Source organism: Primulina tabacum, chromosome 7 (assembly GCF_025594145.1).
Source record: "Primulina tabacum isolate GXHZ01 chromosome 7, ASM2559414v2, whole genome shotgun sequence".
NCBI lineage: Eukaryota > Viridiplantae > Streptophyta > Magnoliopsida > Lamiales > Gesneriaceae > Primulina > Primulina tabacum.
In genome coordinates, this window is record NC_134556.1 from 22,257,976 (window position 1) to 22,282,583 (window position 24,608).

General features: G+C 35.8%; 1 protein-coding gene across 1 annotated transcript; it reads right to left on the bottom strand.

Moving 5' to 3' along the window:
• Window positions 1-16,968: 16,968 nt before the first annotated feature.
• On the bottom strand, window positions 16,969-22,445 carry LOC142551172 (ubiquitin carboxyl-terminal hydrolase 2-like). Its single transcript, XM_075660249.1, is given in 4 exon segments — window positions 16,969-17,609; window positions 18,754-21,146; window positions 21,148-21,690; window positions 22,220-22,445. Coding segments are annotated over 3 exon segments (3,141 nt in total). The 5' UTR covers window positions 21,685-21,690; window positions 22,220-22,445; the 3' UTR covers window positions 16,969-17,398.
• Window positions 22,446-24,608: the final 2,163 nt, after the last annotated feature.

A 24,608-nucleotide genomic window follows, 5' to 3' on the forward strand; every position in this document is an offset into this window, starting at 1 on the left:
ATCTTATAAGTATATAATATATACCAAAGCTTATAAATGTTGTCGAGTATTTATTGTGCTATATATATATTTGTAAACACTAAATAAAGGTTCCCACTTTAAATGGTTGGTAAAACCAAACTAACATTTAAATGGTACCAAGAAATTATTATTATGATATATTTATATATAGTAAATCAAGGTTTCCACTTTAAATGGTTGGTAAAACCAAACAAACATTTAAATGGTTCCAAGAACTTAATATTATAATATATTCATATATAATAAATCAAGACATCCACTTTAAATGGTTGGTAATACCAAACTAACATTTAAATGGTTCCAAGAATTTAGTTTAACAAATAGCAACAATAAATCAAAACTCCCACTTATAAGTAGGGTATAAAAATGCTTAAAGAAAAAATATAACATAAACAATAAATAATGATTAAATAATATAAAACATAGATTCTTACCTTTTAGTAACTTTATTATCATGCCAAGAGTTTCACCTTTTCATCTCAACTTTAGGAAGTTAGTTATTCATTATTCAAAGTGTTAAACTTTGAATATGAAATTAACATGCTAATTATATTTAAATGAAGAAATAAAAGAAAAATATAGAGAGAAATATTATGAACTCAAAGGTTTAATCATAGAATGAGGGATATCTCAATACATTACAATGCACCCCTATTTATAGCCAAATTTGGGGAGACAACCACAAATAAAATATTATTTTTTTACACATAAGTCTTCATTGGTGTTCCAAGATATTATATTATATTACACATCACTTTTGAAAATCTTCTTCTCCGAATTTTCTTCTTCACATAAAAAGAAACATGTGGATAATTGAGTTGTCTAGTTGTGGTATTTTTTTCAGACCATTTGACCAAGTAATTTGAGAGATATGGTCAAAATACTAGAGCATGGTAAAACTGACACTCCTTTGATAACTTTATTTGTTGCTTAATTTGATCCCAATTGTGAGAGGATTTTTATCTCATGCTTGCCACCAATATTGTATATATTAACATCAACTTTCTACAGGTCCAAGAATCATCTTAATCCCATTTGCAACGCCAAGTTTATTCTTGTTTTATCGAACCTGTAAAAAATAGTAAAAACTTGTAATTACACAACAACTTATATTTTATACAATTTATTATAAAACATATAATATTTAAACATTTAATAAAACACAAACTATATATTTATATTATAAAAAATTTAATTAATGTACAATTTTTATGTTTATCAACAGACACCTACACGTTTCTACACACTCACACACACACTTGTCATTCTTTCTTTTTCTTAAGGAACTAGGGTTCTTAATATTCAGCAGCAGCCACCCCTTCCCCTTGCAAATTTCTGGGGATTTACGTTCAGTTTCTAACAAGAAATCGTGTAGCAAGCGTCTCCCGGTCATCTCCTGTAATCCACCGCGTCGGTATTCGTTATCTTCGAGCGTTTAGACGCAAAGGCATGTATATTATTTCATTTTTTCGCATCGATCTTGTCATAGTAAATATTTTTGATGTATATTGTGTGTAAAAATCCGTTTATATTATGCAAATTTTAAGTAAAAATGTTTGAAACGATTTTTAGATCTCAAAAATCGAATCTATTGTCATTTCGGATCATACGAATTTTCGGTAGATTTTCTGGAAAAACTTTCACATCTAAAATGTAGTACTTTTCAATATCTTCAATTTGATAGTAAATTCGTAATTTTAGGACAAAAAACGAGTGAGTTATGATCGTTTTTGGGTGACTGCTCGAACTGTGTAAAAATATGTTTTTTTGAGGATTTTCGAAACCAACCAAGTGGGCGACGCCCAAGCAGTAAGTTTTTACCGCCCGATCGCCATGCTTTCTGTAAAAAAAAAAAATTATAATTAAAATTTTTGTCTTGGGCAGGCATGCATAATGTATGAGTATGTTCGACGTGCGAAGAAAATGTTTTATGTTTTTGAGGTATGCGAATTGTCTTGTGATCAAATATGAACGGTTTTGGAAGTCGGAGATCGTGTCTGGGGACCTCTCCACCCCGGTAAAGTATTATTGGGTTATAACCAAGATTGGGAAGCGGTAAAGCATGACCAGGGACCAATTCACCCGATAAAGCATGACCGGGGATATTATGTATGTGACGGTGGACATCCCTGCCAGCCCAGTACAGTGTTTTAGTTTGATCTGGCGCAATATGTACGAATCACTTGCTTGGAAACATATCTCTACGAAAAATGATGATGATCATGCATGTTTAAGTATGTATGATGCAAGCACGTTTATGAAAATGTTTATGAATTGATGGCACGTCTATGTTTATGTAAGTATGATCAAAGTTTAAATATGTATGTGCTACTTTAAAACGCATGTGGTTTTATTATGTACTACTTGATATTCTCAGTTTATACATGTTGAGTCTTTAGACTCACTAGACTTGATCAATGCAGGTGAGGACGGGTACGAGGAGGCAAGAGGTGGGGACCAGTGAGTTGGCTCGGACTGTGCAGAGAACTAACCCGAGGACTGCTTAAGCTTCAAGAATTTCTTTCCTATGCATGTTGAACTCATTTACTCTGATTTTTATGAAACTACTTTATGTTTTCGTTTAAACAAATACTTTTGCAAACTAGTTGGTTGTGACTTGATGTCACGAAAATAGTTTGAACTCTTTTATATTTCAAATATTTAGACAAGCAGTTACATGTATTTCATTTTCGAGAGTTTATTACTTATTTAAGTAAAAAAATTTATTTTCCGCAGATTTTAAGCATTTTAAAGTACGGTACGTTACAATAACCATAATAATGAGTAATACAAATACAATCACATGCAACAGTGAAAATAATTTTACTTAATATAACATTTCATGAACATGCATAAACATAAACATTTTCCTTTTGTCATAAACATATTTCATTTCATCATATACGTATACATTTTCCTTTTCGTTGAATTTAGATTGTTAATTGTGACTTTCGTATTAGCTGAAGGTCGATGGATCCATCTACGTATAACCACGGTACTGGGTGACGAGGACATCAGCGATACTCTCACCCATCAACTGAGCCTTGGCCTTACATATCATCGTATCATCGTATCATCGTATCATTGTATTTGTCACAATTACTTCCTTCAAAATTTCATATTTTCATCACTTTATAAAAATTAAGCATATAATAATCATTTTCCTTTTTAACAAAGCATGCAACACACCTTTTAGCGTTAATGTTTCATCATAAAATTCCATAACCCTTTAAAATAAACATATTAACATATTTTACAGCATTCAGAGCACTACCATGACGTTTACTATTTTCAGGTGTAAAATGATTGTTTTACCCTTAGACATAAAATTTTTCTGTTTTTGATTTTTTCTTACTTTCGTTGACACTAGGTCATGCCAAATAATTATTTAAGCTTACATTAAATTTCCTATATTTTTTATTTAGATTAAATTCATGGATTTATATTTATTTCGTAATTATTAATTCGTAGAGCGTTTTAGTCCCGAATTAATTTCAAACTTTATTATTAAATTTCCAAATTTTCAACGTAGAATTTTTATTACCCAATTTACCTTTGTAAACGAAGACCCACCCCCATGGACCCACGGTACAACCCTTAGCCATTTAATCCCTAATAAGTGAACCCTAGGTTAGTTTCCTCGAGCCACTTGTGTAATGCCCGAATTTTGAAAAATGTGGCAGTAGAATGGAATCGATAATGGAGGGGTAGAATCAAAGGTGGAATTTGAGCTAAATATGTAATGGAAGTGCAGAAACGGTATGAAAAATGTGGCAGTATTTGTGGTTTTTAGCATAATGTTTTGTATATTGATCCATTTGATGTGAGGCCACTTCCATTAGAAAGATAAGATATAAGGCTATAATTTCTTGTTTTGAGTTTTGTTCAAATCATCAGGGAAGACGAGCCAAAAGCGCCCCGAAGTGTGTCGTGCGTATCGTCGTTCCTACAATGACACATGTTGGAAGATTGAGCATAACTTTTTACTCCGACTTCCAAATGACATGAGGCCAATTGGAGATGCAAGCCAAGACATAGGGCTACAACTTTCCTGTTTACCACTTTTCCTAATTCTGAAGGGAAGAGGCGTTTCAGAAGCAATTTTTGACGTAGCTGTGCGCAGAGCGCGCCCGAGCGGGAAAAGATGTCTGCCCGGGCGGGACTTGTTCGAAAATTTTATATTTATGGCCAAGAGTTCCGCGCCCGAGCGGAAAAGGATGACCGCCCGAGCGCCCAGCAAGTTAAGAAAACGTGTTTTGGTGTTTGGGAAGGCATAAAATCGAATGGGATCATCTTTTTCCTAATTTCCTTCTCTTTCTTTTCTCTCCATTGGTCTAGAGCTAGGGTTCTTCATTCTCCTTCAATCCAATTTCTTCCAAGACATTACTCTTTGATTGAAGCCTTAATATTTGCTTGGAGATTAGAAGTTCTTCTGCTCAAGAGTTTATAAGCAAGGTAAGAAAGCTTATTTCTTTGGTTTAGTGATTGAAGGGAAAACAATGGGTTGTTTGGTTTGAGTGTTGAGGTAAAGTTGTTAATATAATGATTGATGGTATTGTATGTATTGATATTTTGGAAAAAAAATAGAATTGTAGAGGAGCTAACTCTTTAGCACGCACGTCACGTGTTTGACAAAATGATTCAATGAATGTTTTTATGTCATATTACGGTTAAGAAATGATATGGATTCCTTCTTTACACAATTGTTGGGATTTGAGTTTTCTTGAATATCCAAATTTCGGATCTTGATTCTAAGCATTATTGAATTAATTATGAATTTTGTACAGAAATTGCTTTGTTTTTATAAATGATCCGAGTTCTTGAGTTATAGTAGAATTCAGAGGTTCAAGACTTCTCACCTACACATTTCGATCTTCTTTTGGTAATATTTGAAAGGTATGTTACGGTCAGTAACATACGAGGTAAAAGTATCATTTTTATTTTAAATTGAAAACTCTATGGCTCGATGAACTATTGGTGATTTGATGATGATTGTTGTATTGAGATTAGTTGATTATGATATCGAAATGATGATATTGATTTGCATCATTACATTGCATATTAAGCCACTTTTTGATTCAGATTTGATACGGCGGAGGTCGCCTTGATTTATTGATTTGTTGGACATATGGGGCTATAGTTGAGTTGGCATAGTGTATGCGAAGGTCGCTGCTATGGCCTGAACACTCTCTATAGGCGCACCATAGTCCTGGGATTGTAGAACACAGCACCCCACCCCGAGCGGATGAGTCGGTGGATGTTGCCGGGTGATTCTATTCCCTTGGGTACCCTATGACCAGATGATTCACTTGATCTTGAGATTTATTGATAGCCCACAGCTTCTGATCATGCATTGCTTTATATTGCATTTTTATGAATTTTATATGAGATATTTGAAATTTTAATTCTCATATGTTATTGATTGTATCATACTGGGTTTATACTCACCGCACGTCGGCTACCTCTTGTTTTTATGTGATTGACGGTAGGTGAGGCGAGGTTGGGGATGCCAGAGTCCAGCTCCAGGCGAGGAGATACGAGTTAGAGTGGGATTCTCGGGTCTTAGGAGCTATGTGATGATGTTTGGATTTCTTTGTTTCACTACTTTTTGTTGGCATGTTGAAAATTATATTTCAAACATTTGAGACCATTAAATTATTTTTACAATATTTATGTGAATTTGTTAACCACAAATTACGTATTTATTAAATCATTTGATTTGTTACAATTATAATTATTAGTATTAGATATCGGACCCGGGGCCCCACATTCGGTGGTATCAGAGCGTAAGATATTTGGGAACAGGGTAGATCGAGTCAGTTTGAATTGCTTGATCATGTGATATATTTGTTAGCATTTTCATTGTGCTATGATGTGAAATACATGATTTAAATTGAGATATTATATTGTTGAGTTTTATTCGAGATTTTTGAGATTGTTGAGTATCAAGAGCTAGAGATGATTGATACAAGATTGAGATGATTATGATATTGTGATTTTATATGTGCTTGATCTATTTTATATCAGACATGGCTACTCGAGGTAGGGGTCGTGGTAGACCTAGACAGGACATACCAGTGGCACAAGATCAGGGCAGTGCTACTCATACTAAGATGGATATAACTCCGACTCCGATGGGGATACTGTTAGCCAGATTTCAGTCTTTGCACCCACCGATGTTGAAGGGTACCGAGAATGCATTAGAGTGTGAGAACTGGTTGGAGAATATGGATCAATTATTTGAATCTCTTGAGTATCCAGATGATCGTAGAATCAGATTAGTTGTTCATCAGTTATTGGATGTTGCTAAGAGTTGGTGGATAATGACCAAGAAAGCTTTAGAGGGTTGAGGTACGATTGTTACCTGGGATATTTTTAAAACCGAATTTTATCAGCGTTTCTTTCCTACCTCTTACAGGAAAGATAGGGGAGCCGAGTTTGAAAATTTAAAGCAGGGAAATCTGAATATTGAGGACTATGTTGCCAAGTTCTCGAATTTACTGAGATTTGCTCCTCATGTAGCATCCGATGAAGAAGCTAAGGCCGATCATTTCATAAATGGTCTTAATCCTTGTAACGACCCATTACAGGCCCAGTGGACCGCCCATATGGCCCACTGCCCCGATCGACTCAAGGCTATCCCGATCTTGGGCTCTGCTCTATGGGCCTTGGCCCATCTATGGAACTCTTTCCCTCACGGGCATTCCATAGGCATCGTACGAGTTACTCATAGAACTCTTCAGCCCATGCACTGAAGCTTGTGCCTTCCCAGGATCGAACCTAAGACCACATGGATATATAGGTACTTAGCACAATCCTAGTACCAATTGAGCTAGCACAATCCTGGTACCAGTTGAGCTACTAGCTCAATTGGTACCAGGATTGTGCTAAGTACCTATATATCCATGTGGTCTTAGGTTCGATCCTGGGGAGGTACAAACTCCAGTGCATGGGCTGGAGTAGCTTATGAGTAACGATGCCTATGGAAAGCCCGTGAGGGAAGAGTCTAGAGTTCCAGAGAGAGCCCATAGTCAGAGCCCAAGATCGGGATAGCCTTGTGTCGTTACAATCCTGATATATTTACTCTGGTTAATACTGGAAGGCCTAACACTTTTGCTGAGGCTCTTGATCGAGCCAAGGGAGCTGAAACTGGAATCATTAGGCAGAGAGGTTCTCAGTATTCGCAATGACCCCAACACCCACAGTTCCGACAGCAGTTCAGACAGGGTAATAGTGGCAACATAAGAGAGCAGTTTAGGGCTAGAGGGAAGCAATTTAAGAGGCATGGCAGTAATTTTTCGAATTATAGTGGATCGAGACAGTCTGGTTCAGTTCAGAGCACTGGTTATTCAGGCACAACTTGTGGTCAGTGTGGTGGTAGACATTATACCGATCAATGTAGAGGAATCTCGGGAGCTTGCCACTTGTGTAACCAGGTGGGACACTATGCTCGAGTGTGTCCTAATCGTGGAAGTGAAATATCTCAGAATGGGAGATCATCGAGACAGACACTTCACCAGAATCGTCAGACCCCTACAGTTCATTCTTATCAGCAATCAAACTGGTCAGATCATAACCAACATAGTGGTGGCCACAGGGTAGGACAGCCACCTAGACAGCAGGCCTGAGTTTTTGCACTCACTGAGGATGAGGCACATAATGATCCAGATAATGTCATTTCAGGTAATTGTTTTCTCTCAGGTTATCCTGCTTATGTTTTGATGGATACTGGTGCATCACATACTTTCATAGCTGAGCACTTTGTCTCGTTGCATTCATTGCATTCTATGCCATTATCATCTACATTATCTATTTCTACTCCACTGGGCAAAGTGATGAGGTCAGCAGAAATGATAAGTGGTTGTGAATTTCGTTATGAGGATAATGTTATTGAGATTGATTGCATTGTGTTGGAGATGTCTGATTTTGACTACATAGTTGGTATTGACATGTTGACAAGATACAGGGCTACTGTAGATTGTTTTCAGAAGATTGTTAAGTTTAGGCTTGATATAACAGATCACTGGACATTCTATGGTAAAGGTTCTCGAGCTAAGATTCCTTTGATATCTGTTTTGTCCATGACTCGTTTGTTGCAGAAAGGAGCCGAATGTTTCTTGGTTTATGCGATTGATATTTCAAGGTCAGTACCTATATTGACAGATATTCCAATTGTTAGTGAATTTCAGATGTATTTCCAGATGAGATTCCAGGATTTCCTCCAGTCCGAGAGATTGATTTCAACATTGAGTTTATGTCAGGTACACAACCTATTTCTAGAGCTCCTTATAGGATGGCGCCAATTGAACTGAAGGAACTAAAGGAACAACTTGAGGATCTATTGGCTAAAGGATATATAAGACCAAGTGTTTCACCTTGGGGTGCTCCAGTTTTATTCGTTAAAAAGAAAGACGGGTCTATGAGGCTTTGTGTTGATTTTAGACAGTTGAATAAAGCCACAGTAAAGAATAAGTATCCTTTGCCAAGGATTGATGATCTCTTTGACCAGTTGCAGGGTTCTTCAGTATATTCTAAGATTGATTTAAGATCCGGATATCATCAGTTAAGAGTTAAAGAGATAGATGTGCCTAAGACTGCTTTTCGTACCAGGTATGGGCATTTTGAATTTTTGGTTATGCCTTTTGGATTGACCAATGCACCTGCGGTATTTATGGATTTGATGAACCGTGTGTTTCAAAGGTATATAGATCAATTTGTTGTGATTTTCATTGATTATATTCTTATTTATTCAAAATCTGAAATTGAGCATGCCGAGCACTTGAGAGCAGTTTTGCAAATTTTGAGAACTGAAAAGTTGTATGTTAAATTATCGAAATGCGAGTTTTGGTTGGATAGAGTGGTTTTCCTTGGACATGTGATTTCAAGTGCAGGTATATCAGTTGATCCGAGTAAAGTTGAGGCAGTCATCAATTGGTCTAGACCGACATCAGTTCCTAAGGTACGTAGTTTTATGGGTTTGGCAGGCTATTATCGCAGATTTATTGAAGGATTCTCACAGATTGCGAGGCCAATTACCCATCTGACACAAAAGAATGTACCATTTATTTGGTCGCAAGCATGTGAGGCTAGTTTTGTTGAACTTAAGCAGAGATTGACTAGTGCTCTAGTTCTGACTATTCCATCAGGTGTAGGAGGATTTACAGTGCACACTGATGCTTCACATCAAGGACTGGGTTGTGTATTAATGCAGCATGGCCGTGTTGTTGCCTATGCTTCACGACAGTTGAAGCCACATGAGTTTAAATACCCATTGCATGACTTGGAACTAGCAGCAGTGGTTTTTGCCTTAAAGATTTGGCGTCACTACTTGTATGGTGAGAAATTTGAGATATTCACTGATCATAAGAGTTTGAAATACCTCTTTTTACAAGCGGAGCTGAACATGAGACAGAGGCGTTGGTTAGATTTGTTGAAAGACTATGATTGCGAAATAAAATATTATCCAGGAAAGTCTAATGCAGCAGCCGATGCTTTGAGCATAAAAGTATGCAATATGTCCTTGATCACTAGCAGTGTATCTGACTTAATAGAAGAATGTTGTCTTTCTGGTTTGGGTTTTGTGGTAGATACTCAACCTTTAAGAGTAATTATGATTCAGGCAGAGCCAGAGTTGTTTGTAAAGATTAAAGAGGCTCAAAGGTTAGATCAAAGCATTCAGAAATCAGTTGAACTCGTCAGATCAGGACATCGATCAGAATTTCAGGTCATTAATGAGGGTATTTTGTTTGTGAATGATCGTATTGTAGTTCCTAATAATTAAGATTTGAGGATACAGATTTTGCGTGATGCTCATTGCAGTAAATTAAGTGTACACCCTGGAAGTAAAAAGATGTACAATGATTTGAAGAAACAATTTTGGTGGAAAAGAATGAAATCTGACATAGCAGAATTTGTATCTCGTTGTTTGAATTGTCAACAAGTGAAAGCAGAAAGAAAGCGACCAGGAGGTCTTTTGCATAGCCTTAAGGTTCCAGAATGGAAGTGGGACCATATCACCATGGACTTTGTCATGAAATTGCCGAGGTCGTCGAGGGGTTGCGATTCAATTTGGGTTATCGTTGATAGATTAACCAAGTCATCATGTTTTATTCCTTATCAGATGACATATAGGCATGATCAGATGGCCAGATTGTACATCAGAGAAGTTTTGAGATTGCATGGTGTGCCTAAGTCAATTGTATCAGATCGTGATCCCAGATTCTCTTCTCATTTTGGCAGAGTTTACAAGAGGCCCTTGGTACTCGTTTGCATTTGAGTACAGCATATCATCCTCAGACAGACGGACAGTCAGAACGTACTATTCAGACATTAGAGGATATGCTGAGAGCTGTAGTGATGGATTTTGGTATTGGTTGGCAGGATTCGTTACCACTTGTCGAGTTTTCTTATAACAATAGTTATCAAGTGAGCATTGGAATGTCACCATTTGTAGCTCTATATGGCAGGAAGTGTCGATCTCCTCTGTATTGGGACGATTTATCTGAAGCACCAATTGTAGGACTTGATATGATAAGAGATATGACAGAGAAGGTGAAATTGATTCAGAGTCGTATGAGAGCTGCTCAGGATAGACAGGCTAAGTATGAGAACATCAGGAGACGACCGTTGATTTTTGAGAAAGGTGACAGAGTTTTTCTGAAAATATCTCCTTTTCGTGGTACAGTTAGATTTGGAAAGAAGGGTAAATTATCACCGAGATTCATAGGTCCGTATGAGATTTTGGAACGTGTTGGTGATTTGGCTTATAGATTAGCTCTTCCTCATGCGTTATCAAGTGTTCATGATGTTTTTCATGTGTCCATGTTGAGGAAATATCATCCAAATCTTTCTCATGTACTTCCACCCGATGAGGTTGAGTTAGATCAGAATTTGAGCTACATTGAGAGACCGATTCAGATTCTAGACAGAAAAGATAAACAACTCAGAAATAAATTGATACCATTAGTTAAAGTACAGTGGAGCAAACATGGTGTCGAGGAGGCAACTTGGGAATTAGAAGATAAAATGAGACAAGAATATCCAGAGTTATTCAAATGAAGTATGCTTCTATTCTCGGTTTTATTTTCATTATTGATTATTACATGTTAGACTTGAAAGAGATGATTGATTTCGAGGACGAAATCTATTTTAGAGGGAGGAAGGTAATGCCCGAATTTTGAAAAATGTGGCAGTAGAATGGAATAGATAATGGAGGGGTAGAATCAAAGGTGGAATTTGAGCTAAATAGGTAATGGAAGTGCAGAAACGGTATGAAAAATGTGGCAGTAGTTGTGGTTTTTAGCATAATGTTTTGTATATTGATATATTTGATGTGAGGCCACTTCCATTAGAAAGATAAGACATAAGGCTATAACTTTCCTGTTTTGAGTTTTGTTCAAATCATCAGGGAAGACGAGCCAAAAGCGCCCCGAAGTGTGTCGTGCGTATCGTCGTTCCTACAATGACACATGTTGGGCGATTGAGCATAACGTTTTACTAAGACCTCCAAATGACATGAGGCCAATTGGAGATGCAAGCCAAGACATAGGGCTACAACTTTTCTGTTTACCACTTTTCCTAATTCTGAAGGGAAGAGGCGTTTCAGAAGCAATTTTTGACGTAGCTGTGCGCAGAGCGCGCCCGAGCGGGAAAAGATGTCCGCCCGGGCGGGACTTGTTCGAAAATTTTATATTTATGGCCGAGAGTTCCGCGCCCGAGCGGAAAAAGATGTCCGCCCGAGCGCCCAGCAAGTTAAGAAAACGTGTTTTGGTGTTTCGGATCATCTTTTTACTCATTTCCTTCTCTTTCTTCTCTCCATTGGTCTAGAGCTAGGGTTCTTCATTCTCCTTCAATCCAATTTCTTCCAAGACATTAATCTTTGATTGAAGCCTTAATATTTGCTTGGAGATTAGAAGTTCTTCTCCTCAAGAGTTTATAAGCAAGGTAAGAAAGCTTATTTCTTTGGTTTAGTGATTGAAGGGAAAACAATGGGTTGTTTGGTTTGAGTGTTGAGGTAAAGTTGTTAATATAATGATTGATGGTATTGTATGTATTGATATTTTGGAAACGAAATGGAATTGTAGAGGAGCTAACTCTTTAGCACGCACGTCACGTGTTTGACAAAATGATTCAATGAATGTTTTTATGTCATATTAAGGTTAAGAAATGATATGGATTCCTTCTTTACACAATTGTTGGGATTTGAGTTTTCTTGAATATCCAAATTGCGGATTTTGATTCGAAGCATTATTGAATTAATTATGAATTTTGTGCAGAAATTGCTCTGTTTTGATCAATGATCCGAGTTCTTGAGTTATAGTAGAATTCAGAGGTTCAAGACTTCTCACCTACACATTTCGATCTTCTTTTGGTAATATTTGAAAGGTATGTTACGGTCAGTAACATACGAGGTAAAAGTATCATTTTTATTTTAAATTGAAAACTCTATGGCTCGATGAACTATTGGTGATTTGATGATGATTGCTGTATTGAGATTAGTTGATTATGATATCGAAATGATGATATTGATTTGTCAGATTTGATATGGCGGAGGTCGCCTTGATTTATTGATTTGTTGGACGTATGGGGCTGTAGTTGAGTTGGTATAGTGTATGCGGAGGTCGCTGCTATGGCCTGAACACTCTCTATAGGCGCACCATAGTCCTGGGATTGTAGAACACAGCACCCCACCCCGAGCGGATGAGTCGGTGGATGTTGCTGGGTGATTCTATTCCCTTGGGTACCATATGACCAGATGATTCACTTGATCCTGAGATTTATTGATATCCCACAGCTTCTAATCATGCATTGCATTATATTGCATTTTTATGAATTTTATATGAGATATTTGAAATTTTAATTCTCATATGTTATTGATTGTATCATACTGGGTTTATACTCACCGGCACGTCGGCTACCTCTTGTTTTCATGTGCTTGACGGTAGGTGAGGCGAGGTTGAGGATGCCAGAGTCCAGCTCCAGGCGAGGAGATACGAGTTAGAGTGGGATTCTTGGGTCTTAGGAGCTATGTGATGATGTTTGGATTTCTTTGGTTCACTACTTTTTGTTGGCATGTTGAAAATTATATTTCAAACATTTGAGACCATTAAATTATTTTGACGATGTTTATGTGAATTTGTGAACCACAAATTACGTATTTATTAAATCATTTGGTTTGTTACAATTATAATTATTAGTATTAGATATCGGACCTGGGGCCCCACAACTTGACACCCCGAGCCAGTCCTTGCCCAGCCCATCTAGGAACCCCCTTAAACCCCCTAGACTCGACCTAGCCCACTCAACCCCCTGCCCGACGCACGGAAGCCGCGCGAGTCACCTTAGCTTTTCGCCTAGGACTCCTAATCCCACTGGGACTCCTCGCCTGAGCCATAACCGAGCCCAGGCCCTCGTGAACCCTCACCAAACCACCCCTAGACCTAGCCTATACACCTGGATCAGCCGCGATCCCAATGCACAAGCTATTATCCTCAGTTGGCTTAGGAAAAGTGCAAGCTCGCTTGGGCGCTTCCCTAGCCGCCAGTGCCTGAGCTAGGACTCCTCCACACACCCAACCATGTCCAGCCCTAGCTCTGGTCAAGCCCTGGCCGAGCCATGAGCCGTGGTTCCCCTCAACCGAACCTTAGTGCCATCAAGCAATAATTGTCGTTCATGCATCAATCCTCCCATGTGCCGCCTTCTTTTAACCACCTATGGACCATTAACGTGATGGAAAGATGTCCCTCAGAGTTATCCTAACATGGCAGCCCCTTCACGCAATCATATATCAAGTTTTGTGACATAATATCATGAATTATTCACATGTCAATGCATAAAAACGAAAATTAAAGCAAGGCCAACATCTTTTCAATGCAAACACGATTCAAACATGTATTATGGTGTGATAGATGAGAAAAGAATAGTTAAAGCGTGCCTTTGCGTATATTACGCTCGAAAACAAATCGACGATGCGAAGAACGGCGACGATTCTAGGCTGAAATCCTAGTGAAAACCGTGGCATTTCCCTTGAAGAATTTCATGTGTGCATGTGTTTGAGGGGTGCTAGGAGTCTTGTGAGTGTTGTGTGTGTGTTAGGCATGTGTTATGAAAATTAATGGGGAGGGTTTGTGCTAATTAACTTGTTAATTATCAAGTAAACAAGCCTAGGCCCAATAACATGGTTAAATAGATTCATTAAGCACATTAGTGCATATCTAAAATATTTCGTTTAGGAAAGTTCGTGAATATTAGCTGAGTTCTCGAAAAATTCATATTTTAGTCGAAAATCGAATACCATTAAAAATTTCGTCTCGGCGTATAAAATCATCTGAAACTCCTTATTCTTAAAAATATCATAAAGTATCAACCTTATTTTAAATAATTAAAAACAATTATCTAATAAAAATAATTTCTCTTTTCAGCTCTCAGTCTCCGTTCCTCGATCGCATTTCGAAAAAAAAGATATAGTTTTATGTATCTAATTAGAAAAATACATCCTAAACATATAAACATATCTAACATAATTAATTTATGCAATTAAAATAATTTAATTAGTTATTTTCATTTCCCCTAGATTTACATGCAGTTGAATTACGTCATCTTAATTTTTGAATCTTACAAGACCATCTCACATGAGTTTTGATGATAAAATAGAATAGAATGTGTGTAAAATTTAAGAGGATAAATTATCTCTACAAAATTAGGAAAGATGAACATAAAATGTCAATTTACAATAATAAGTTAACAACATCAGTAATTATTTTTATTTTTATTTTGTTACGGAATTATTATGATAGTTGTGTTATTTGAATAATCTCCAATGAAAACATTTTAAATCTTTATGTCAAATTTTTGTTGATATAATACGGAATAAAGGAAATGAAAATGTAGTTGAATTCTTTTATTTAAGTTTTTTTAATATGTTTATTTAAGTTTGTATTTGGTTAAAATTTCCAAAAAGTAGATTACACAATTTTATTCAAAATTAGTATCTCTTTGCATATGATGGGTGCATAGCAAAAATTTCTCCCGTAAATTTTTTTAAAAATAATCAAAATTAAAAATTATTTAGAGTATTTTATATGATTTTTGTTTTTTTAATAATTTTTAAATTAGAGATGATATTATAGTTTGAATTGGCATAAGGATTTGGATAAAATTTAAATAGATAGATATGCTGAATTTTTTATTTAATTAAAATGAATGCAAAAATTTGTGTGAGACGGTCTCACAGGTCGTATTTTGTAAAATATATATCTTATTTGGATTATCTATGAAAAAATATTACTTTTTATACTATGAGTTAGTTTGGTTGGCATGATAAAAGGGTGATTGATGAGTAATAACTCATAATCACATGTTTGGTATAAGTATTGGTACTCCCAATTATCTTGTGGGCTATCACATGGCCCGTGTATGGCCCGCACTGTACATATTACATGGGAGATTCACATCTTGTCCAAGTGATTCTTTATACAACCCAAGGACAATAATATATAATTCTTGTTTTACCCTTTAATAACAAGCATGAACTAAATTTATACATTTGATTAAATAATATTTATGGTAAGAATTCGAGATAAATATTAAAATATAAAAGTTTCTGCAATAAAATATAATTGTACAATATTAAAAATCGTCTTAATCCCAGCTTATGGATTTACTACTCAAAGTTTAATTTTTAATTATTTTTCAAATTATATAATTCAAATTAATAATAATAATAATAATAAATAAATAATAAGATGTAAAATAATAATAATAATAATAATAAATGAGAAGATACACATTAATATCAATAATAAAAAATTAAATAATGATAAAAAAATTATTTTAATTAATAAGAAATTAATGAATAATAAAATTACTGATTAATTGTAATTATAATTAATGATGAAACTATAATTAAATTATCGTATAAAAAAATAATTTTAGAAAATAAAGAAAATGAATTTTTATTATTGATATCAGGATTTGTATAATAAAAAGTTATTAATAAATAATAAGAAATAATTTTTTGATAAATAATAACAGTTACATGTCGGAAGAAGAATAATTAGTAAAATAAAAATGAATTAGTAACAAAATAATAAGAAATAATCAACGTAAAATCAACAAAATCATTATAAGTAATAAGAAATAATTATATAATAAATATTAACAAGAAAAAAGATAATAATGAATGATATTTAATGAATAGGTAATAAAATAATATTAAAAATAATATGAATTAATCAAATATTTTTAAAATTATTTATTTGTTTATTATTATTATTATTATTTTATTTTCTATTATTTATTTATTTTTTGTTTATGTTTATTATATTTAGGTAAGGTGATTATATACACATAGTGAGGATATTTTGGTCATTTCAAGATAATATACAAAATTAATCCATAATTTTAAAATCATACCAAACATCATATATTTTATCTCACTATATTATTTATCATCATCTCTCATTTTTTAATCACTCTAATTACTAATCCTTTAGTTATCCTATCTTACACACCAAACATAGCCTTAGAAGTATTACTTTTTATTGTGAATATCAGTGAGATTGACCCGTCTCACAGATAAAGATTCGTGAGACCGTCTCACAAGTAACCTAATCTAAAATGAAACACGACATCGAATTTTTTTTACATAATAGCCTAAGTTTGTTAATATGGTATATATTAATGAGTAAATTCAATTTCCTTTTAACCTCTATAACAGTGAATAAGATGATACACACTTGTTGCATACAAAACTTTTAATAATGAAATATCAATTTGGAAACTGAACTTATTTTGTGCAAATATCACAAATGAACCATTAAAAAAAAAAAAAGAAGAAGCCACCAACCTCCAAAACGGCCAAAAGACTTCAAAAACACTACAAAAATAAATAAATAACGCAGTGATATGAGTCTCTCCCAAAGAGAATGAACTGAAAAAAGCAGAAATTGAGCAAAAATAAATAAATAGCAAAGGGAAAAGGGGAAAAATTAAAGTTTTATCGTTTTCACTCTAAAAGAACATGTTTTATGAGCTGATTGCACTTCAAAAATTGTTTACTAACTGTTGAGTAATCATATGTTTGTACACTCACTCAGGTATCTGACTCCCTCAATAAAAGTCCACCAGGTCACCAAAAAACCAGATCATATATTGTAATAATTTTGAGGCCCCACTCGAAAACCTCTCTGTTTTCCCAGATACTTCGAGAGTAGCTTGTGTGGTGCCTGAAAAACGGAAGCAGGGACTCTGTCACCGTAGGAAGTATAGTTGAACTATAGAGAACGGAGAGGTTTTCCCTCCCAAAGGGTGCTAAGTTAATAATGGTTGTGATGGTGGTGGAAACGGTGACAAACAATTCAATAAAACCCGAGTATCCTCAAGTTATTTCATAGAACAAAATGTAGGCCTCACAGCTAAGAACTTCTTCCAACGAAACTTGACGAACGTGAGTATCACTGGCATAATACCAAATGGTGCTATCTCCTTGGCCTCCTCTCATGTATGCCACATAATGGCCACTCCTCATGCTTCCACTGTGCTCGACTGCTCCAAGGAGACGGTAAGTGCTCTTTCCTCCATTGGTGCACCTGCAGATACAATTTGAAGAGAGCGTGAGAAGAGATCATCAAATTTTATGGGAAGAAATGCAACAGTATCAGCCACTTGAATTCCTGCGTATGACAAATTCTATCATGAAGGCAAGATTCTGCAGTCGTAGAATGTACAGAGTTTCTCAACAAGATTGGTGCAACTTTTAATAACAACAAGGTCTTGTTAGGGAGTTCGCTTAGCTTCAATGAATCATTTCTGTAAAAAATTGCTCAACCAGTTTCACGATATACCTCTTAGCATGTGTTTATACTTTATAATAGATAATTTGGTCAATAATCAAGTTACCATATATGTGACCAAGTCAACTTAACAAAGGGAAAGTAAAGAAAAAGTGACTTTAACTGAATTCAACATAGAGAGCACAAAATCAGAATAGGACTGACTTTGAAATTTCCATGTTTTATACTAAATTCCTCCGTCCCCACAAGACACCAACTTAAACCAATTTCACAAACACTTCATGTTACATGAGAAAAATTGTATTGCAAGAAATTGAGGTTCCTTCTTATGTTTCAGGTTAATGGAAATAGTACAGTGGTCATTAAAACCCGTTTTATAATCTCCTTCATCAACCAATTATCTTTGAGTCTCCGTCTCCAGTCATGTAACAGTGTTCACGTCTGAAAGTAAGTACTACATATCACATCCACATGAACTTCAAACCAAAGTATTGAAAGAAAAAACATTAGATAAATGTGTAGCTTGTTTGATAGCAAACTCAAAGTTGAAGAGTACAGAATTGTTAAAAAGAAATCTCACACAATTATTTTTTTCTGGACAATCAAGGCATAAAAATACAAAAAACACACAAATATGTTTTACTTCAATTATCTTCAGATATTTATGGTAGCATAAGTTGCATCAAGTCCATATTCATCATATTAACAATGACTCCATTTTTGGGACGAAACCCACACACAAATGATAGAAAAATGTTCTGGGAGCTTAGATTCAAAATGTCGCATTTTCTAGGTTGTAACATCACTATCTAGCCTTGTAATAATTGATGATTAAAGGTTCAACTTTCATAACCAGAGTTTGCCCAATGGCACTTAAATAACATCAAATAATCTCCAAGACAATAGTTCACCAAATTATAGAAGGTGAAGAAAAATACACCTGGGCTTCATATATGGATTGAAATCAATTGTCTCTCTGAAATTTACATGTCCATTTAATTTACTCAAGCGACCTCGAGCATCTTGACTAAACCTCTTTAGATGGATTGTCAACACAGAAGGAGCCTTACTGATTAGTATACTCTTAGTTGCATCCCTCTTTACTTTGAGACTCTTTGAGTCCACCTCCTCTCCCTCACTCACCTCTGATTCATATTTTTCAGGCAATAAATCAGTTTCAGTAAGCCCAACACTATCAGCATCACGTTTACCACAGCATGAATCAAGAATTTGACTATTGGAACTTGAACATTCTGGCATACCACGACACAAATTTGGCTTCATAGACATTTGATTTTCTGATTGACAAGCTATCATATTCATCTTGGTTTCTTGATGGTTGCTGAGCATGCTATTGCTGATATCATGCATCTCCTGATTGTGTGGCACCAACCTGCCATTGGAACCATCAAATGCATCATTTTCCATTATCCCGCTGATGATCTCAACTTCATGGAGATTATTGCCGCAACCCTCCAACAGACCATTTGCATTTATATCATCACAACCATTTGGCACTATTTTGGTTTTAAGCTTTCGCGATTTCCTCCTTGTTCCTTGTTTCAAAACTTTTGAGCAATTATCACACTGCCAAGCATACTCGTCCTTGGAAAGAAGCTCGGGCTTTGTAAAAAAGGCCAAACAACTCTCAACCGACACGGAAACATCAGAATTATCAACCTCACCAGGATCAGAATCACTACTATTTCCCACTTCATTTTTCATGGCATCAGTTGCCTCACAAGCAGGATATGAGGGCCCAAGCTCCAAGGTAACTTCAGGTTCATTGAATAAGTCTCCAAATCCATCAAATTCTTGAGAAGCATGTTCATCACTGACCACTTCTGAAGTGATCTCAATTTCTTCTCCCAATAACTCAAAACTAGATGAAGCATCTTCTTTATAAGGAAGAAAAATAACTTCAGATTCCTTAACCTGTGACGGGTTTACAGTGTCGCAGCCTGAAGAGTACACTTCAACCGTTGAATCATTAACTAAGCTATGACCTACATCAGCATTTAGCTGGACAACTTCCTTGTTCAATGAATGGTCTGTAGAGAGCTTCTCATCAGATTGAGAAATTTCATTTTGCTTCTCCACATATTGTGAAGATGAATCTTGTTGATGGGTTACTATACCTTGGTCAAGAGGATTAAACTGAGAGGAACTATCCAAGGGCATTGTCGAAACAGCACATTCAGATTCTAAATCACTCTCAATCCTACAGTATAAAGTAATGGGTAATGAGACATCATTCTGAAAAGCATTTTTATCTGCAGAACCCTGGTCTGCAGACACTTCATAAGTTTCTGAGGTACCATCATAGTCATATGACACCAGATTTGGCTCAAGGTAATCCAACCATGTTAAAACATTCGATGAGATTGACTGCTCTCCAACATTATCAACTTCTGGATGGTTTTTTGCTTCCTGACTATCTGAAAGATCTTGATGTGTTAAACCCATATCAAGAACAACAGCGTTTAAATCAATGGATATTGATGATGCAGAATCAACTGGAAGCTCAGCAGTTTGTACTCTAGGCTGCACTAAACTGTAAGAGTCGACAAAAGTTGATTGATCAGAAACACTTTCTGCTGGAAGAATAGGTTCATCTCTGTTAACTTTGGAGTCAATCCTCCCGCCTTGCTTAAGAGGCGGTTTGATTTTCTTGCCCCGAGTGGCAGGTTGAGGCCGTTTGGATGGAGGTTTCTTAGTAGGAACTGGCAACGAGAGGTCCAAAAAGGGCTCGTAAATTGTTGAAGAGTGCCCACATTCCAAACAACAAACAGTGCTTGAAAGCTGTCCACCAAAGATGGCATCTACAAATGTAGGCTTTGCTATAGAAGTTGTCCCATCGGTCAATGAAGATTTGACTTGCTTTCTAGTACTCATCTCTTCGGCGCACAAACCATCAAGCAAACATCTTAGTAACTCATGGCTATCATGTTGCTGATATCCCCTAAACTGAGGAGCCTTGCTACAAAGACTACCAAATAAAGATCTGGGATTTATCACACCTTTTAAACCAGCTTCAGCGCTGGTTTCCAAGAAAAGCTTTCTCAGAGAAGCACTAAGTGGACCAACAGATTCATCAAATTCAAAAAGGTAATCCCGCAACTGATTTATTGCTAATAAATTCTGCATTATCGAATTAAAGAAACAAGTATTTCCCAAATTAATTAAACCTCTTACTGAATAGCCAACTCTTTCATCTGCCTTGTTGGGTACATAGTATTCCGATTTCATTGCACCAGTTCCACTCCCACTTCCAAACCAAACATCCTCCACATTAATAGCGGATCCTTTACTTGGTCGTGCTTTCAGCATTTTCAGCAACCTCATGTATGACATTTTTGCGTTCATCTATGTCTTCCGGCTTTTCAAAAGTGAGTAATTTATCGCAAGGGAAACACCATAACAGTTGAAAATTTTCAAACTGTATGGCCAATGGATGGTGATTCTGTTTTGCATGCCGAACTGCGTGGCTGTTAGATATGGTGGGGAATCCAATGCCTCCACAAGAGAAATGCCCACATCCCAAGCAAATCCAAATTGCTTTCAACTCTGATTTTGAATTGATTCCTCCTTTCTTCCCATGTTTTCCTTTATTTGCTCGTCTATCCAAGGCACTTTCTCGACAATCTTCACATTTAAAAGGTTCTGACGGGTCTAGTTTGGCAGAAAGTTTGTCCCAATCAATCCCTCTATCTATATGAGAACATACTCCTCTTTCTTTAACTGCAACTCCATCAATGTGAGGAGCTTCAGCATTGATGCTGCTTTGTTCGGGAAGTATTTTAGGAGAAGGTGAGGAGACACGCTTCTCTTTTTGAACACTTCTTGCTTTCTTGTTGACCTTTTTCCCCATTATAACCTAACACATATTCAAGAAAGCAAAAAATAGTAAACACAATCAAAATTAGCAAAAGAAACATTCCACGTCCAATTTAAAACACCAATAAACCCAATTTAAAACACCAATAAACCCATATATATAATCTAGACCACAAGAAATCATAAAGGGACTGAAACTTACTGAACCAGAAAGAGTTACAGCTCAGCAGAAAAATTGCAAATAAAATACTAAATAACCTGAAGAAAAAAAACACCAAGAAAATCAATCAAATTAATCAGACATAACAACAGGCTAAAACACTTGTCACATAAGAATAATCATCAACTGAATCAATCTTGTACCGTACAAGAGCCAAACTATCCAAGAAATCCTCAAGGAAAAACAAACGAGTAAACAAATAATCAAGATTCCTCTTCTTATCAACCAATCCAATAATTAAATTCATTATTTAACATACCTAAATAAAAATTTTAAATTGCAATCCATAACATTTAATGAGAAAAACGAATAAAAAGCTGAAAAATAAATAAACGGCGCAAGAACCAACCTGAAGTTGCAAAGCAAGATAATTTCTCCATAATCTTCAATCCCAATTCCCAAGTTAGAAAATTGAAGGGAAAATAAAGCCCAGATGTCAGAAGTTTATGATCTACACCCAAAAAATGATTTAAATACTCTTTTATGTATTTTAAAGGGTTTTTGAGTAACCCCTTCTCTCTCGCTGGGAGCGAGGCGAGAGAGAGCTAAATCAAAGGCAAGAAGCAGAAGTAAAATATTACTATTTAATGTCAAGAATGGATTTTTGTGACGCTATTTAACACCAATATCAAAAACAAAAAAGATAAAAAAACACCATAAACAAATATTTATGTCTATTTAGTTTTAATAAAGGCAAATTTCCGCAGAATCCCTAACTCCATATTAACTTTTTTTTTACTCCCATCCTCTCAAAACTTTATTTTAACTCCCCAATTTTTTAAAATTGCCAAAAATATCCTTATTCTTCAAATTATGGTACGTGACATTATTTTACCTATCGAGCCTGTTCATAAAGGCATATAGTCTAAAGACATGAAGCTACACAAGATTTTCAGCCTATATATAAAGTTCAAATGATCTATATTTTTTTTATATAAATGAGTCATCATGCTTCCGTATAGTAAATTGAACAGTTTTTCTCTTTGACCGGAGTGCCATCGGGTTATATCCACCGAATTTTACAGACAACTCCTCATAGCCTACCACGCAGTCACAACAGATAGTTCCTGTTGTTAATTCCTTAAACGGCACGTAGTGAAGAATCGTGTGCTGGGCACTTTTAAATGCTTCAAATACAATATTCTCTAATGAGCTGCAATAACTCGTGTTCTAAGAATGTTAACACCGATGAATTAAATCGAGTTTGGTTTTAAACCAAGCGGAATAAACTCGAAGTAATCCTTCGTGAAGAAAGCTGCTATTTTTGAAAGTCTTTTAACTTTTGTAAACTGAATAACTGAAAAGCAGAGGATCAGTTCTGGGATATATCAGTTCAGTTATGGTAAGAACTAAATTGATAACACCTCGAACTGATCAAATCAGTTTGGAAAACGATATACACAAGATATGTTTATGGATGTTCGGAGACTTTCAATGCTCCTACGTCACCCCATCTACCACCTCGAGTAGGATTCACTAGAAGACTTTGATCTATACAACAACTTGTACAAACCCACTCAGCTTAGGACTTACGCTACTGCCTAATCTGAACTTCTAGCCTAAACTGAAGGCAGCACCTTTCAGCCAACACTTCTTTTAACGTTTTTGTGTCAAAGACTACATACACAAGTTTGTTGTCTTTGTGCAAGACTGTATTTTGGTGGTGGCGGTGAGTGTGTGTGTGTGTGTGTGGGAACTGAACAAGGAATACACCGGAAAGGTGTTCCCACACACTGAGGGAAATATGCTTCTAATCTAAGCTGATAATACGTTGAAGTGTTCCATCTAGGCTGATTTATTCTTGTAAGCTAATATGCAATATGCGTGCTCTTTTTCTCTGTATCTTCACACACTTTTCTTATTGGTATTCACTGATCTTCTATTTATAGGGGAGAAACTGATCATACATTGAGACTCGATAATTGTATCCGTTGCAGCTTGAATGTATTCCTTGAGATCCGTGTCTCGACTTTTCCGACAGCCATTCTGGAACATTTGTCTTTAAGCTTTGCTGTAACGTCCATTTAGTGTATTATTGACAGTACAGATGCTTTACCCAGTACGCACAGCTCGATTCCATTGAATAAGCTTGTCGTGTTCTGAAAACTGATTGATTCCTAACTGATGCTCTAAACTGGTCTTGAACCGGTTCTGTGAAATCAGTTGGCTCGTTAGCTGAACTGGTTTCACTGATTCATTTGAACTGGTCAGTTGCACTTTCCATCAGTTGAGCTCTTCATCAGCTGGCCGGGCTTTTGAAGGTCTTCTGCTGAATCACCTATCAACTGATCAATTAGTAGAATTGTTCTTTGATACATCAGTTGGACTGATTCAGTTTGGGCAATAAGTTGACACTTTCAATTGGCGTTCTCGAAAGCTTCAGTTTGGCTCGTTTAACTGATCAGTTCGAAGCATGATCAGCTCCAGCTTCCTTCGCACTTAGGTAAATTATTAGAAACAAAATAACAAGTTTTGTTAATCATCAAAATTAAAATTACGAACATGAAATGTTCCAACACATAGCACAACCCTGTTTCGTTTCCTACCTCAGAGTATATAGTAAAGTTGTTCAATTTGATAATAATACATGAGAGGGACCAAAGCCTTGGTTTTTTTTATTCAAACATAACAAATTTTTATTACATAGTAACCTCTTGTAGATGAGGAGTAACTTGTTTAGCTACTTATCGTAGTCGAAATTACAAAACTCATAAACTAGGATGAGAAAATATTACAAG